Source organism: Sorghum bicolor, chromosome 4, assembly GCF_000003195.3.
Source record: "Sorghum bicolor cultivar BTx623 chromosome 4, Sorghum_bicolor_NCBIv3, whole genome shotgun sequence".
Taxonomy (NCBI): Eukaryota; Viridiplantae; Streptophyta; class Magnoliopsida; order Poales; family Poaceae; genus Sorghum; species Sorghum bicolor.
The window spans coordinates 13,782,999-13,801,677 of NC_012873.2; the positions used below are offsets into that span (position 1 = coordinate 13,782,999).

The window sequence follows — 18,679 nt, forward strand, 5'->3', positions numbered from 1 at the left end:
CGGATCAAAAGAAAATTCAGGCACGATTAAAGAAAATCGAATGTGAGTTATTAGTGTAGGCCCGAGAGATGGAACAATGCATGTGAAAAATTGTTACCATGGCTCGTTAATTTTTGACGTGTTTAGAGAAAACTCCAAGTACATTTTTTTCAAATGTATTTTGGACATTTTGGGACCAAATGGATGAATTTAAAAGAGAGATGGCTCTTCAAATATGAAGATAAGGGGAGATAATGAACCAATAATATAAGGCCATTATTTATATATATTTGAGATATTTTGTTTTTTATAAGAAAATAAATAGTTCACTAAGGAGAAGACCAATCGTAGCAAATGAAAATTCTAATATAGATTAGAAAAAAAGAATGAATATCAAGCATTATGATATAATTTTGAATACTCTAGAAAAGTTAGGAGGGAGAAGAGAAAGAGAGAGAGAGAGAGAGAACGAAATCAACCAATGTATTATGCAAATCTAATTCCACATCTAAAAGACTAGTATGCTCGGATCACTCGAGAATTGAATTGTAGCTAAATCAATTCGTAGACTTCATATGAATAACCTAGAAACGCCTACCAAGAAGAAGCCCATTGAGAAGGCACATATATGGTTGTTCTAGGATCAAGAGACCACCTAGAAAGTCTCAAACGTGCTTGCGGAGATACGAGGGTATGATTTGTTAGAAAGGACATTCCGTATATACATTCCAATTCGTCTTGATGAGAGCTACCCAATTGTGAAGTCCAATTTGCTATTTCACAACTTTGCGAGTCCAGAATAAACCTTGGGTGCAGTTTTGGATGCAAACACAAATTAAACGTCTTGTGTTTGAAGATATCCAAAAAAGTAAAAAGCTTTCAAGTCATGTGTTATTTGAAATATATGGTTTCATATACATTCATCCCACAGAATTTCAGTCCTTCCTTTTAAAACTACAATTTCAATCCTACTAAACCCTCAAAAATAAAACATGCTATGTGAGTACTCCTTCCGTCCCAACATAAGCCTATGTCTCATATTTTAGGAGTCAACCAATCTTAACTTTGACTAGATCTAAAGAAATTTGTATCAACATTTGTATCTCTAAATAGATCTATTCTAAAAATATATGACGTGATTAATCCAATTATGTTTATCTTGTATCATAAATATTAGTATGTTTTACGTATATATTTGGTCAAAGTTAAGATTGTTTGACTCCTGTATACATGGGATGGAGATTTATTTTGGGAGAGAGGGAGTATATGATATGTTGCAAAGAGTTAAATTTTTCCATACTAACAAGAATATAAGTAGACAAAAAGTATAAGAATAACTTATGCTAACAAAATAAGAAACATATAATATATAGGATTGGCAAGCCAAACATAGCTCACTTGTCTAGGTTCCAGTTCAAGCTAGTTAGAGCATCTCTAACAACTTGGTATCTCAACATGCTATCCTACCAAATTTGCTAAAAGCATAAAAATCCTCCTCCAACAACTCTTTATCTCAACTTGCTAAATTTCCCAAGTTGCTATATCCAGAGGTTTCTACTGCCGAGATTTGTCAAGTTGCTATCCCAAGTTGCTATCCCGAGCGCAACTTGTTGGAGGCACATATTCTTTTACCAAGTGAGCGGATCCCATCTGTCATCCTCTATTTTTACCAAGTGAGAATTGCAACTTATTGGAGACACATCCTTTTTTCTTTTGCTAAACAAATTAGCAACTTGCTATAACTCAAGATTTGACAAGTGAATTTTACCAAGTTGTTGGAGATGCTCTTATGTTTCTAATACTATCAACATGTTCAAACCTAGACTTAACTTGAATGTCTTCATTTTATGAATTTACTGTGCGAATAAAGAGCACTCATTGGATTAATCACTTGCTCAACAGATAGAATACTAGCACTAAATACCAGCTTGTAAAGAATGAGATAGTAATGGATTGACTCAAAATGTATTTTACAAATCAAATAAAAATTAGATTACAAATCAAATAAAAATTAGAGAATAAGATGACGATGGGTCACTCTATTTCACAAACCAAAACACCCCCAAAGAGTCCAGAGACCATCCGGTGTCTTCCTTTTGGATAAACTTGTGAAGATAATACTCCCTGCGTCCCTAAAAGCTTCAATCCTAGAATCCATGTCAGTTAAACTTGTTAAAGTTTGACCAAATTTATAGAAAAAGAGCATCAATATTTATATAACATAAAATAAATATTTTATGAAAATATATTCTATGATAAATTTAATGGTGCCAATATACCATAACTCTTAGCTTTTTTTTTAGAAATTTGATTAAAGTTTAAAAATTTTGACTTAAGATAACTCTATGAATTGAAACTTTCATTGTAAGGCTGTCTCCAACCGGAGACAGATTTGGGAACCCAAACCTAAAATAGGTCTTCAACACAATACCTATAGCCTTCAACAGAGAAGACCCCAGGAGAGGCATAACACAAATTTAGGTATCCTCTCTCCTCGAGACCCGAGTGTTGTCTTTTAACTCTTGTTGTTGGAGAAGACTAAAAATATAGGTTTTGTACTTTGGGTGACGATTGACGATTGTTGGAGTCTAAGCAGCACGTGTGTCCCCCTCCAGATTTGGGCTCGAAATAGACCACGTTGACCTGAGATTTGTTTTAGCCAACGACCACAAATCCACTCCACTAAGCAAACCAATCAATGGATGCGCAATTATGCAACGCCTTTCCTCCTGCCGCACGATAGAAAGGTCAACAAATCTGGCCGGCAATTTCAAAGCCATGTGGATGAAATTGTTACGGGCTGGTCGGCCGGAGGCGACGATCGAGACGACGGCGACGGGCACCGCAACCAAATCCACACGGTGGCCTCTTTTCTGCAGTGCGGCTTTAGCAGCGTCGCAGCAAGTAGGGCCCGCCCGGAGTAGGACGACGACGGCGGCGACTGACCATTAGGTTATCCGTTATCGCAGTGGAGTCCACTCGTGACTAGGCAAACTTGTAATGACAGGCTCAACTGCTCTGATGGTCACGGGATCGCCGTCAGCATTTCAGTGCTCACTCCGGCCTTTCGCGGCCCCCGACGGTTGGTGAGGCCGCAAATGCTGCTCATGCTTGAATTTTTTTTATTTTTATTATTTTTAAATTAATATTTTAGTAATAACTGCAGCTAAAAAGATTAAACAAATCTATAGGTGTTTTGGTCGCGCTGACGCGGGTGGCATGACAGGACATAAGCGCCACATGCAAGTGGTGACCGTGTACAACACTAGGTAGGGCAGGGCTGGGAGAGACGAGTGCCTCCACCATTTGTCCATTTCGAGACCACCTGCCGCCAGTTCCTCGCTGTCGATGAGGAGCTAAGCGGTGTCCCAACTGTTATGGGGGAAGTGAAGTCTTAATGGTGGCTATCTTAAATGCACCTTTAGAAGATGTGTGCACAATAAGCTTATGGATTTCTTGTTAGAAATAGTTCAATTAACATTTGTTCTATGCTTTTTTGATGAGGAAGATTCTTTTATTTGGCAGTTTACTTCTATTAGTATTTATTCTTCTAAATCTCTCTACAAAGTGATCAACCGTAAAGGTGTGATACCTATGCATGTTCTTGCGGTTTGAAATCGTAAGGTACCTCCTAGAGTACATCTTTTTATGGTTTCTTTCAAAGAACAAGTTATTAGCTAGAGATAATCTAAGTATTAGGAGGAAGGTAGAAGATCGATCTATCTGAGTCGTTAATCATCTCTTGTTAGTGTGTTGTAGCTAAGCAGTTATGGTGCTGTCTTTCAGAAACTCTAAATAGAAGTCTAGGGGCTGATTTTATTTCAATAGGACAATTGTGGTTGAGTGAGTGACAAAAGATTTTTAGTTGATATATGTTCGTGCTGTTTCCTATGGTTTTTTTTGTGAGCTAAGGAATAGCTTATGTTTTTAGAGAACTCTATGGAAAGATGTGATGTGCAATGCCTTCTACTGAAGGTAACACTTATGCTTCAAGGTTAGAATATTCTCTATCCACCATATAAGACTCTAGAGTTCAATACAATGCTAGGGAAGCTGAAACACTTGCCCACAAGACCGTCAACTGAGAGAAGTTTAGTGCAAACCTGGTTGAAGCCAAAAGTCTCTTGGTGGAGTTTTTTTCCATGGGGGAGGCATATCTAGAGGGAAAATGGGTTAACTTTTTGAAGTTTAGGTCCGAGTGAGGCATATAAACCTATTAGTCCTTCTTCAACGCAACAGCGTGGGGAACTACCCCCAACATCCAATTCGGCAGTAATCCACCATGTCATGAGCAGTGGTAGCCTTGCAGGCCTACAGAGGCGCTTAAAGACGCGTCGGTGGCCTCGTCTACCAAAAGTTACAAGCAACAGCGTAAGAATGCAATATTGTGAGAATAGAACAGCAGACTGGTTCACTTTTTCCAGAGGTTGAGAGGAAAGCATGTGACAAAAAGCTGAAGGATAAAGTGACTGTTTATTGTAGCTATATTGGCTTGGGTTGTAAAATTAATAGTACTCTATGCTCCGTATCTTTTTTTAGGGAAACAGGAAGGGGTGCCCCTATTATGCTTTTTATTGAAATTGTTAAAATAATAGCCCTGCTTACAAGTAGACTCACAAAATAAAGAAGGAAACAAAAAAATCTGGCTAATTACACACAAGCTTCTAGCTATTGAGACAACAAAGGTGTTAAACTATGCTTTGCTCGAAGAATAACTTGAGCAAATTTTCTCTTGAAGATTGCCTTGCACTGAACAATTAAGGGTTGAACTTGTCTGAAAATGCTGTCATTTCTGACTGTCCAAATAGACCAACTCATTGTCACTGTTATCTCCATGAAGAAGGGGTGTTGCAACTAATTCTTGAAAGATACAATGTTCCAAAAGAATCATTTGAGTTTTGAATAAATAAGCCAAGAGAAACCCAACATGAGGCCGAGAAAGGACAATCTAGGAACAAATGAATCTGAGATTCCTCCTCATCTAAGTGGCAAAGCACACAAGTGTAGTCTTCTAAAGTCATTCTTTACCTTCTCAAAAGTTTCCTAGTAATTAGTATATCTTTGAGTAAAAGCCACAAGCAAATTTTCTTTTTCTGACGACATGACTTCTAGAGCCAAGAGTAAGTCGGGTGAAGTTGCCTTGCACTAGAGAGATGCATATATGTTCGTTTGGAAGTAAAGATGGTTGACCCTAGATATGTATGACCATGAATCAAAGCCATCTTGCAAATTGAGGGATTGAACAATGCTTGAAACCTCAAAAACTGCTGGTAGGCTTCTTGAGAGAGAGAAGCAAATGGAAAAGAACATGAAAATAGCAGTTTGACAAACCTATTGAACAGTGGCAAATTTTTTCACAACACAGAAAAGCTCAGTCATGTTTGTGCTGAAAGATAAACCATTCCTTTTATCTAACTAGAAGAATCAAGAAGAACCATTTTGAATTGTAGCCATAGCCATCCCTTTGAAAATAGGAAAAAGTTTCTGAATATCAAGCCACCGAAAAGAACTTTTTCTAGTTCTAGCCGGTGAAATTCTATTGGAGTATCTGACTTCCCAAATAGGCTGTACGGAGATGATATCTAGTCTTTTAAAAAAATTATGATGATTCTTCAGCAGCAAACTATGATTTTTAGTCTGTAAATTGATAACTTCCAAACCTCCATTTGCTTTTGTGTCACATACCATTGGCCACTCCTTGCCTATGTGTCGACTGCCCGTGTTCGTTGGGGCTGCCCTTATTGAGTTTCATTTTGAGCTTTCTAAAGAGGGGACTCTGCTAGAAAGTTGTTAACCACATAAATGCTATAAACTTTAGGTTTTTATTAACGTTGAGGTCAGGGCTATGCCCTAAAACTTTTAAAAATATATGTATAGTCATATACCTTGATAGTGTTGGAAATAAAAGCAATTTAGCGATGCATAAATTAATTCCGACAACAAGAAAAAGGCCAACAACATGTATCACAGATATATGAATTGAAACTAGCACTATGATTTGAATCAAGTTCACAGAATCTAGTGCTAGCAACAGAAATGATATGAAACCGAATAACACGCAAAGGATAGACATCCTTACAGTGGGGTTGTCGGCGCGAAGGAAGAAGAAGAAGAAGACCGTCGATGGAGATCGGTGAACACCGGACGTAGTGGGAAGAAGACGTCCAGCGAGCAGTTGCGACGGCGCTTCCCAAAAAAACCTGATACGCCCCCTACCCCGTGCAGGGACGCGAGGAGATGTAGGCTTCGGAGCCTGCTCTCCCGACACCGATGGCACGTCGGCGACGGGATGGGGAAGACGGCGGCAGTGCAGTAGATCAATCACCGTATTATGGAAACTTTACCTGCCGTTTACGCACTTGCCATAATACAAAAATAATTGCTTACCAAATAGGCCAGCGCAATCTCCATGCATGCAAAACTTCCAAGTAGCAAAAGGAAGCCGCGCACCCGCAAGGGTTGAAGCGGGAAATCGCCGGACCATTCACGCGCATGTCGTGCATGCGCGCCCACTGGCCCCGCCCCGCCCCGCCCGGCGAGGCGAGGCGAGCGAGCGAGCGAGCGCGTGTGTGGTTCTTCCTTTTCCTCTCCCCAATTGCTTCAACAAGATGGAGATAGCTCAACTTTTAAGTTGGCCTCACTCCACTTGAAGTAGCAAGGTGGGACTAAAGTCCCCCACCTTTCCATATATACATGCATGTATGAGTGGGCCTTTGGGATTTATTTGGAATTGTTTGGCCTAAAGCTCAAAATATCTAACAATCCCCCACCACATCCCAAGGGCACGCGAGTCATACTCCCTGTACCACAGTACTGTTAATATACCAGCTATTCAGTGGAGACCGGTTAAGGTTGAACATCCACCTAGAACAACGAGATAGACCCATCCGCAACTGCACAATGGACTAGGCCTTGAATTGGCAGTTTGGTGCGAATAGGCTTCACTCGAAGTCTTGATTAGTACTAGGCTGCCATAGCCAACCCCGCGAGTGGAGCGTATAAGTCATACTCCTAACTCACTTCATGAGCCTATTAAAGAATACCCAATTCTTATAAACTGCGACTAACAGTTGGGCTCACATAGGTGTGTTCTTACAAGAATACTCCATAGGTGTGTTCTTACAAGAATACTCTATAGGACAGTATCTTGCTATAAAGCCTCAGAACACATTAAGACAAAGTCAACCTGCCTTACAGAAATGAGAGTACTGCATCTCCAACGGAGTGGGTCAAATGAAACGATTGTACTCTCCCATTAACCAACAACTTGTTCTTCCTAGGTCCTAATTCATGGGATCTCCGATCACATAGGTTGGGTTACTGCTGAGGTTAACTCACATGGGTCTCAATCCCATCTCCTTCAATGCATTGTCAATCACGGTGCGTGATAGTCCCTTTGTAAAGGGATCTGCCAGGTTTTTAGTTGTCTGGATGTAGTCCACAGCTATTACTTCGGAGCTCCTTAATTTCCTGACAGACTTCAGTCTACGCTTTATATGTTTGCTGGACTTCTTCCCATTATCCTGACTATTCTTCACCTTTGTGATCACTGTTTGATTATCACAGTTTATGAGAATAGCAGGAATTGGTTTCTCAACCAACGGCAAGTCCATCAACATATCTCTTAGCCACTCAGCCTCAGTAGAGGCTGTATCCAGAGCTGTAAGCTCTGCCTCCATTGTGGACTTTGTAAGTATTGTCTGCTTACAAGACCTCCAAGAGACAGCACCACCACTCAGAGTGAATATGTATCCACTAGTGGCCTTAAGCTCATCAGCTTCTGAAATCCAGTTTGAATCACTATATCCTTCAAGTACCCCTGGGTACCCTGAATAGTGAATTGCATAACTCATTGTACCTTTTAGGTAACACATTACCCGGTCAATACCACGCCAATGATCACTTCCTGGATTAGAGGAAAATCTACTCAACTTGCTTACAACAAATGAGATATCAGGGCGGGTTGCGCTAGCTAGATACATCAATGAGCCAATAATTTGAGAGTATCTTAGATGATCCTTTCCTAGCCTTTTATTCTTTCGAAGTATTAGACTAGGATCATAGGGTGTTGGAGAAGGTTTGCAATCCATATAACTGAAATGGTTCAAAACTTTTTCCACATAATGAGACTGCAAAAGAGTAATCCCATTCTCACCCTTATTAAGTTTAATATTGGGGATCACATTGGCTTCTCCCAAATCTTTCATGTCAAAATTTTGGGATAAGAATGATTTAACATCATTGATCTCATCGATGCTCGTCCCAAAAATTAGTATGTCGTCAACATACAAACACAAGATTACTCCTTTGCCCCCACCATAACGGTAATACACACAAGTGTCAGCTTCATTTATTGCAAACCCAGCAGAGGTCAACGTCTTTTCAAACTTCTCATGCCACTGCTTTGGTGCTTGCTTTAAGCCGTACAAGGATTTGAGTAACCTGCACACCTTGCCCTCTTGTCCTTGTGCTATAAATCCATCAGGCTGATTCATATAAATTTCTTCCTCTAACTCTCCATTAAGGAAAGCCGTCTTCACGTCCATCTGATGGACAAGAAGCTTATGGGAAGCAGCCAAGGATAATAGCACTCGGATTGTAGTTAATCTGGCAACAGGTGAGTAGGTATCAAAGAAATCGAAATCCTCATCTTCTTTCTGTGTAAAACCTTTAGCAACAAGCCTTGCCTTGTACTTTTCAATAGTACCATCAGGCCTGAGTTTCTTCTTAAATACTCATTTACAGCCAATTGGTCTGCAACCCGCTGGTTTATCTACTACTTCCCATGTTCCATTTGCAGTGATGGAGTCCATCTCACTATGGACTGCATCCTTCCAATAATCTGCATATGGTGATGCATATGCCTCTGCAATGGTCATGGGAGTATCATCTATGAGATAGACAATGAAGTCATTACCAAAGGATTTTTCAACCCTTTGTCTTTTACTCCTTCTAGGAGCTACAACATTGCTATCCTCTTCAGTACCAAGTGGGTCTATAAATGGCTCTATCGCAGGTGTGGGCTCAGGAATAAATTCATTAGACGAACTCGGTAAAGAATAAGCAACATTCATCGGGAAAATATTCTCAAAGAAAGTAACATCCCGTGACTCCAACAGTGTATCAACTAAAACATCAGGCGCTTCAGATTTTATCACTAAGAACTTATAAGCCGTGCTATAGTGCGCATAACCCAAAAAGATACAATCAACGGTCTTTGGTCCAAGCTTGCATTTCTTATTAATTGGTACGCTGACCATGGCCAAACAGCCCCACGTACGCAAGTAATGGAGTGATGGTTTCCTTCCTTTCCATCCTTCATACGGAGTAACTTCACTATTCTTAGTTGGAACTCTATTTAGAACATGACATGCTGTTAAAACAGCCTCCCCCACCATGCTTTAGCCATACCAGATGTTCCTAACATGGCATTCACCAAGTCCATTAACGTCCGGTTCTTTCTTTCGGCAACCCCATTAGATTGGGGCGAATATGGTGGTGTCCGTTCATGAATTATTCCATTCTCCGCACAGAAAAGATCAAACTCATTGGGAAAATACTCTCCACCACGATCAGACCTAACACGCTTGATTTTCTTTTCTAATTGGTTCTCTACCTCAGCCTTATAAGTCTTAAAACATTCAAACGCCTCATCTTTAGTTTTTAAAAGAAACACATAGCAATATTTAGTTGCATCATCAATTAAAGTCATGAAGTATCTTTTTCCTCCTTTTGTCAACACACCATTCATTTCACAAATATCAGAATGTATGAGCTCTAGTAATGTCGTGCACCTCTCGTCTACAGCCTTGTGAGGCTTACGAGGTTGCTTCGCTTGCACACATGCTTGACATTTAGAGCCTTTGACAATAGAAAAGTTCGGAATTAAACTCATACTGGATAAACGCGTCATACAACCAAAATTAATGTGACACAAACGTGAATGCCATATATCAGCCACTGAATTGTTTGAATCACACACATGGTTCACAATTTTATTACCGAAATCGGAGAGTGAAAAGTGGAACAAGCCTCCGCTCTCGTAGCCTTTGCCAATAAATTGGCCATACCTCGAGACGACTACTTTATTTGACTCAAACACCAGCTTGAACCCATCTCGACACAAGAGGGATCCACTAATGAGGTTCTTCTTTATTGAGGGTGCATGCTGCACGTTCCTCAGCCGCACGATCTTTCCCGAAGTGAACTTCAGATCGACCGAACCAACACCAAGAACAGAAGCATGCGAGCCGTTCCCCATCATAACGGTTGAACCTCGTGCGATCTGGTAAGATGAAAACATAGAAATATCAATACAATCATGAATATTGGCTCCTGTATCAATCCACCAATCATTAGATTGAAATACAGAAAATGCACTAGGTAAATAATTACTGTACCCAGATCCGCTAGGATCACCAATAGTCACGTTGGCAGATTTCTGCCCCTGCTGATTCTTCCTGCCTTTGCGGTTCTTGCACTTCTTGGCAAAGTGTCCATTCTCACCACAAACGAAGCACACAACTTCATCCATGTTCATCTTCTTCTTCTTGAACTGAGTAGTCTGAATAGCCTTCTGCTTGTTCTTGCTAGCATGCTGCATCACATTGGCACTAGACTATTCTGGGGCTTTTGGTGGAGCATCCTTTGCCCGAGCCTTCTCTTCAACATCAAGACCAGCCAACAGATCCTCAACTGAGATCTTCTGTCTTTTATGTTTCAGAGCTGTGGCAAAGTTTCTCCATGACGGAGGCAACTTGACAATTATACCACCAGCCATAAACTTGTCTGGCAAGACGTGTCCGAGTTGTTCAAGTTCCCTCACAATAAGTTGGAACTCATGAGCCTATTCCACGACTGAATGGTTTTCAACCATTTTGAAGTCGTGGTACTTCTCCATCACATACAACTCGTGCCCAGCGTCTACAGCACCGAACTTATGTTCAAGTGCCTCCCACAGTTCAGCAGCACTTTTGATGTTCATGTAAATATCACACAACTGGTCAGAGAGAACGCTAAGAACGCATCCGACGAAAATCGTCGTAGCCGCAGTAAACTCCTGCGCCTCTTTCTCAGATCCGAGAGGTAGTGCGGGAGGATTACCCACGACTCAAAACACGCCCATAGCCGTGAGCCACAACTGGCCCTCGTCTGCCATCTCTTGAAATTCACACCAGTGAACTTCTCCGGTTTCATCGCATCAGTATATCCCTTAGTCATCGCTAAATGCCTATCAGGTTTTTGGATTGTTGGAAATAAAAGCAATTTAGCGATGCTTAAATTAATTCCGACAACAAGAAAAAGGCTAACAACATGTATCACAGATATATGAATCGAAACTAGCACTACGATTTGAATCAAGTTCACAGAATCTAGTGCTAGCAACAGAAATGATATGAAACCGAATAACACAGAAAGGATAGACATCCTTACAGTGGGGGTTGTCGGCGCGAAGGAAGAAGAAGAAGACCGTCGATGGAGATCGGCGAACACCGGGCGTAGTGGGAAGAAGACATCCAGCGAGCAGTCACGACGGCGCTTCCCAAAAACCTGATACGCCCCCTACCCCGTGCAGGGACGCAAGGAGACGTAGGCTTCGGAGCCTGCTCTCCCGACACCGATGGCACGTCGGCGACGGGATGGGGAAGACGGCGGCAGCGCAGTAGATCAATCACCATATTATGAAAACTTTACCTGCCGTTTACGCACTTGCCATAATACAAAAATAATTGCTTACCAAATAGGCCAGCGCAATCTCCTCCATGCATGCAAAACTTCCAAGTAGCAAAAGGAAGCCGCGCACCCGCAAGGGTTGAAGCGGGAAATCGCCGGACCATTCACGCGCATGTCGTGCATGCACGCCTATTGGCCCCGCCCCGCCCGGCGAGGCGAGGCGAGCGAGCGTGCGTGTGGTTCTTCCTTTTCCTCTCCCCAATTGCTTCAACAAGATGGAGATAGCTCAACTTTTAAGTTGGCCTCACTCCACTTGAAGTAGCAAGGTGGGACTAAATAAGTTCCCCACCTTTCCATATATACATACATGTATGAGTGGGCCTTTGGGATTTATTTGGAATTGTTTGGCCTAAGGCCCAAAACATCTAACAGATAGAGACTGTGGATCAATCTAGTCATAGGCTCTTTGGTCATAGAAGATCGTACAAACATTATTAGTTCCGTGCGGCTCGATTTGATTTTCATCTCGACAGTTCGACACATACAAGAATGTGGCAATAATACAAACATGCAAATTTTGATGCGACTAATAAAGAGTTTTATTCATCGACATGCATGAACCAACCCTTTTGTGCATTGCGTCAACGCGGTTTTTTCACATCAGCTTGCGGCCGCATCTCTTATCCAGTGGCTGATAGGTCTTCCAGATTCGTGCAAGTCAATTACAGTCAATCCCTCTCCTTTCCGTTGTTTCATTCCCAAACTCTCTCCATTCCCTTCCTTCCATTCCTGCATCTCTCTCTTTCCTTATCATCTTCTACCTCTGTCTTGTCCCTCTTTCTCACTCCCTCTCTCCCGTTCTCTCTCTTCCTCTCCCTCAGATCCAAGAGTACTCTGTCCCTCTCTACCAGTCTCTCTCTATCTTCCTCTCTCTCTCGTCTCTCTCTTTGTCTCTCTCTTCCTCTCTCTCACTCTCTCTCCCCCCCTCTCTCCATCAGATTCAATGGATGAAGAAGCTGTCCCGGAACATACAGTTTGTCCAACACTATTCTCTCCACTCCTTTATCTAGTTAATTTTATTTCATTTATTTTTCTTAAATCTATTGTCTGGTTTTAGTTCATACGGCTGGTGTTTTTTATTAGTTTCTAGATCTGCTTTATATCTTTTTTTAGTCCTCTCTAATTGATTTAGGCTGTAACCCTGCTTCTAGTTTGTACATGTGGTTGGTTTTTAATCTGCACCGACGGCTCTTAGATATCCCATCTCTCATTCCTCCTCCATTCTATCTCCTAACTAATTTCTTTGTTAGAATCAGTATATGGAGATTTGACCCGCACCTGTTGAACCTGAAGCTATGAACCTAACTACAATTTTCTTCTACATACGATTCAAATACAAGAATGCATTTTGCAGAAAAAAAATATGCACATTGCACATAAAAATTGAAGATTTTACCACCTCTGCATTCATAGGCCCCTTTTTTCGAAAACCTATCCATAGGTCCTTTGGCTGACGTATTGTTACTCGCAGTATTTTCGGGCCCATTGCTACTCAATGCTTATTCTTCACTGGCGCCTTCTCATGCTACATATATATATATGCTTGCACAGTCAGTGGTTATTCAGTACAAACGATTGACGGTGTGTAGTTCAGTAAATTTAAAATGCACTTATTTAGTATAAGTTTTAACTTGAACTTATTTGTTTAGATAGATTTGTTTATTTTGATGTGCTCACATTTAACTAGTTTATACACTGATTTTACAATATTTGTAGTTCTCTACTATCTGCTAGCTTTTTAAATTTCAAAATCATTTTTCGTGATTTTTATAGTTCTGGGTTATGCATTACATCTACTTAGGTTTCAGGATTTTTAAAGATGATTATACGGGTATGCATTACTGAGTTCTCAAAATCATGTTTTGTGATTTTTATAGTTCTCATTATATGATATAGAGCAGCCAACTAATTACTGAGTTCTCATTATGTAAGACATTAAATACTTGAATTTGTCCATAATGCAAATTAGTAGGTTTCATTATGTACATCTAGTTTCAATTTGACTAATCCAAGTGATATAGAGTAGCCTTGTGATAATTTTGAAGCACACTGTTCTAATCAAAATTTAGTATTCAAGCTTTCAATTTTAATAAAAGATCGAGCTATGCTCCTAAGAATATTGAGAAGCACATTGAGAAGGGTCGAGCTGTGCTCCGATGATCTTTTAGTTTTTGCTTAGTTCTTACATATTGAGAAGGGATATGAGCATAGTTACAGTCTACAGATCTGAATGTCTTTCACATATCTAATATGCTTTTCCCCCAAAATCTATAAATATGTTTAGATACTTTCCAAGGAGTTAGTAATTATTGTTTTGTTATATGCTACCTGATTTAGACTTACATTGGAAAATCAGCTTCTTCCATATCGTAAAAAAGAGAAGTATTTGAAATTTCCATAAGTTTCTATAGGCATAGATCAATTACTTGAGAGAACTTTGGTAAGCAATATCTAAACATGTAAGAACTCTCTGCACTATCATTTTTTCTGTCAGAACTTCGGTAAGCAATATAGCAGATCACTTTGTCTAATCACTTACAAATAGTCAAACAACAATAATATATATTACCATTGTGATTCAACTATCTTCTTAACTGCAATTGTTTCCCATCTTAATAGTCAAACAACAATAATATTTGAGGCATTAAAAAAATTATATCTCTTAGAACTTTTAAGCTTTACTAATTTTTTCTTATTCTGATTTGTTTTTTACATAATTTATAATCAATGATACCAGAACTTTGTTAATTAAGTATGGCTCTTCATTGACGTTTCCATTAATTTCTATTGCAGTAGCTATGACCTATGTATAGATGTCCTAAAATTTTATTGAAAGAATTGTTCGTCTGTTGTTTAAACATCATGTCACACCTTTATAATATAGTGTTCATTCACAGTTTCGCTCAGCATATCCTCTCTTCAGCCTCTCTTATATTTTGTTACATAGCACCATCGATTTTATTCAAGATATTATTCATTTTTTATGTCATCTCAGAGCACCATCTATTTGCAGATATACCAAATATCTCAGCAGTAGGCAATATATAATTTTCTTAATTTCAACTAAATTTATTGTTCAGATTTGTAAGCGGTGGAAAAGCACTCTCATAGCGAAAAATGTATAATATACATTTCCTTTTCTCATGTGCAAATGCGTCTCTTCTTGCCTTCACAAACTGAACTGTCTCCTCCCACACACCCCTTTAACCTTGTTCCTTGAGGTCTCGCGGTAACATAGATATTGACCCCTTTCTGCCTACATTTCATATAGTTATTTTCTGCTGATACAACAGTGTTGATGCCTTGTTAATGAAAATGGTTAGACTGAGAACATGTCCATTCTTAAAAAATGTTTGCTATATAAATCTAAGCAATGCCGATTTGAACTTAGCAGAAACCTTTATGTGTAGTTCTTAAAGTCTATTAACTTCAGTCTTCATTTTTAAATAATCTAGCTATATAGCATGTGGTTTGAACATAGCTTAATCTCATAGTGTGATCTTATTTTAGTTTACACATTATTAATTTCTCGGTACCATCAGTCTTAGGTCTCTGATTTGTTTTCTTTTTTATACAACTGTGTGATCTTTTAGCTTAGCCTTTTTGTTTGCATCTGGATACCATTATATTATTATTTGTTTGCATCTGCAAGTTAGTGTTGAAATATTGGCTCAGCAAGTTTCATGACCATTCATAATATTTTTGCCACTTTAACTGTTTTAAGATAAATAAAACCTGTCACTAGTAAATATTTGTCACTTTCTTCATGTATGTTCTACGAAAGATTTAACAAATATTGTCCAATTATAGATTAACTAGACTCAAAAGATTTGTCTCGTCAATTACAGGTAAACTGAATAATTAGTTATTTATTTTATCTATATTTAATGCTTTATACATGTACCGTAAGATTCAATATGACATAAAATCTAAAAAAAATTGCAAATTTTTTTAGCAACTAAGGCCCTGTTTAGTTTTCCACCCAAAATTTTTTCATCCATCCCATCGAATCTTTGGACACATGCATGAAACATTAAATGTAGATAACAAAATAAACTAATTACACAGTTTAGTTGAGAATCGCGAGACGAATCTTTTAAGCCTAGTTACTCCATGATTAGCCTTAAGTGCTACAGTAACCCACATATGCTAATGACAGATTAATTATGCTTAATAAATTTGTCTTGAAGTTTCCTGACGAGCTATGTAATTTATTTTTTTATTAGTTTCTAAAAAACCCTTCCGACATCCTTCCGACACATTCGATGTGACACCCAAAAAATTTTGATTGCCAATCTAAACAGGTCCTAAACAAGATACAGGGCTATTTGGAAGTTGGACCCCGCAGTTGTTAGCTACAGCTCAGGTACAGACTGGCGCAGGCAGTGAGCAATCCTGTCGTCTTTTCATTGTGACGTGGATGGGAGCGGTGAAGCTTTTTTCAGATGATGACTAGTGTAGCGGCGCCACGGGTGAGCGACAGCGTCATACTTTCTACAGTGAGGGGAGTGGGCGAGCAGTAACGGTGGGGACGGGAGCCATGGAAAAAGAAAACATGAGCATGAGGAGTTGAAGGGGAAGAATAATATAACATTTTTTGCACATAAAAAATTTTGGAAGAATGTTGCCAACCAAAAGGCAGTAGGAGGCTAACACATGTAGCACTTTCGTTTGTATTTAAAAATTATTATCCAACTATGAACAAAATAGATTCAAAAGATTCGGCTCGCAAATTATATGCAAATTGTACAATTAATTATTTTTTATCTATATTTAATATTTCATGCATATGCTATAAGATTCAATGTGACGGAAAATCTTGAAAAGTTTTTGAATTCTAAGAGCATCTCCAACAGTTGCCTAAAATCCACTTCTCAAATCTTGAGTTTTAGGAAGTTTATAAAAGTTTTAGGAAGTGTAAAAACATGTTATCTCCAATAGTTTGGTAAAAAAGCTTTCCTAAACTCTAAAACTAGGGCCCACTTGTACCTAATCTTAACAGAATCGGTCTCCCCGTACCCCTTCGCGCGGCCTATATCTCGATCGACGCTAGGCCGATCTCGCGCATCCTTTGTCTCGACGCCAGGGCGACGCCGCCCCCCGTCGCACGAACAAGGCCGTGCAGGTGCGCCGCCGTAGCTGATCTTCTCCGTGCGCAGCAAGGGTCCCTCTCCACCCAACAGGTCTTCATCCTTCCATCGACACCCATGCTCGACCTAGGTCTTCATCCTTCCATCGGTACAATGGTTCTCTAGATTTGTGATTACAGCGAAACAATTGTTGTTCAGGAATCATGCCTAGGAGGAGATCCCGTTCGTAACGACAATTGGAAGAGTCATCATCCGATGACGATGCTACTCTGATATCCTCACTTGCTCAAATTGTTGAATCCGCTAGCAATGAAAAAGGTCCACATGGTGGCTCTGTCATGGGACATAAAGTTGTTTACCGTGATAGAGAAGGCGGCCATGAAAGGATGTTCCAAGATTATTTGGCTGACAATCCAACATACGGCCCCGAATTATTTCGAAGAAGGTTGTTGCTCTAAAATTTCAGATTACTTTTTTTATGTGATGAATTATTTTGTGTGATCTCAAGATTCAATTTTATTTTTTCAGGTACAGGATGTCTAAGAATCTTTTCTTACGCATAATGAATGGCGTAGAGGCGCATGACGACTACTTTGTGCAGAAAAGAAATGCAGCCAATGTACTTGGCTTGAGTTGCTTCCAAAAAGTCACCGCCGCAATGCGTATGATCTGTTATGGAGTTGCTGCTGATGCGACAGATGAGTATGTTCGCATTGCTGAAAGTACAGCGCTGGATAGCCTGAGACACTTTGTTCGTGCAGTTGTTGAGGTGTTTGGTGATGTATACCTGAGACATCCCAATGAGGCGGACATAGCACGCTTACTCGCAATGGGTGAGAAAAAAGGCTTTCCAGGAATGCTAGGGTCTATTGACTGTATGCACTGGGCGTGGAAGAATTGTCCTTACGAAAGACAAGGTCAGTACAAGGGGAAGGAGAAGAAGCCCAGTACTATCGTTTTGGACGCTGTTGCTTCAGAGGACCTTTGGATATGGCACGCTTTCTTTGGGATGCCAGGGTCTCATAACGACATCAATGTTCTCCATAGATCTCCTTTGTTTGATAACCTGGCGGAAGGTAGAGCTCCGGCAGTGAACTTTTCTGTTAATGGAAATGACTACAACATGGGCTACTATCTTGCAGATGGTATATACCCCGCATGGGCTACTTTAATCCAGTCCATCACTCTTCCTATCGGTAACAAGAAGCAATACTTTGCCAAAGCGCAAGAAGCAGCGAGGAAGATGGTGGAGAGAGCTTTCGGGGTTCTTCAGTCTAGGTTTGCCATTGTTCGTGGCGGAGCTCGAATTTGGGACGAAGAGACATTGGCATTGATCATGAGGGCATGTGTTATCATGCATAACATGATCGTCGAAGACGAAGGATTCGTGGTCGACCATACCGAGCATTTTGAGCACGGAGGTGAGAATGTCGAGCCTGCTCATGGAAAGCCTACTCGCACGCTTGATGAATATATTGCAGCACATCGGGAGATTAGAAACAAGGGTACACATATTCAGTTGAAAGAAGACCTCATCGAACACTTGTGGAACAACCATCCAGATTTATACTCGTACAATATATGATTTCATCTACTGTAATTAATTAGCACATTTATATTATCTCCAGTGCACTCAAACCTTTTTATTTTATAGACAATTTTCTATGATATCATCAAGTGAAATATAATTTGTCATAGTGTTTTCATTGAAGTGTAATGAACTATTTGTCATAGTATTTTTCATTCAAGTGTGTAAACAATACTCTATGTCCCAGTAACAAATATTTGTATACGTGCATGGTCCTGTACTAGATGGTCAATCAATGATGCATGGCATTCAGTAGTTGATCAGGCGACAAGGACTGGAGGACGTCGCT

General features: G+C 39.9%; 1 protein-coding gene across 1 annotated transcript; it reads left to right on the forward strand.

Annotated features, from left to right (window-relative positions):
- On the forward strand, window positions 17,461–18,387 carry LOC110434751 (putative nuclease HARBI1). Its single transcript, XM_021459471.1, has one exon. The coding sequence runs from the start codon at window positions 17,461–17,463 to the stop codon at window positions 18,385–18,387; it is 927 nt and encodes a 308-aa protein (XP_021315146.1).

Coding starts and splice junctions, on each gene's coding strand:
- LOC110434751 (XM_021459471.1), top strand. CDS start 17,461: ATGCGTATGATCTGTTATGGAGTTGCTGCTGATGCGACAGATGAGTAT.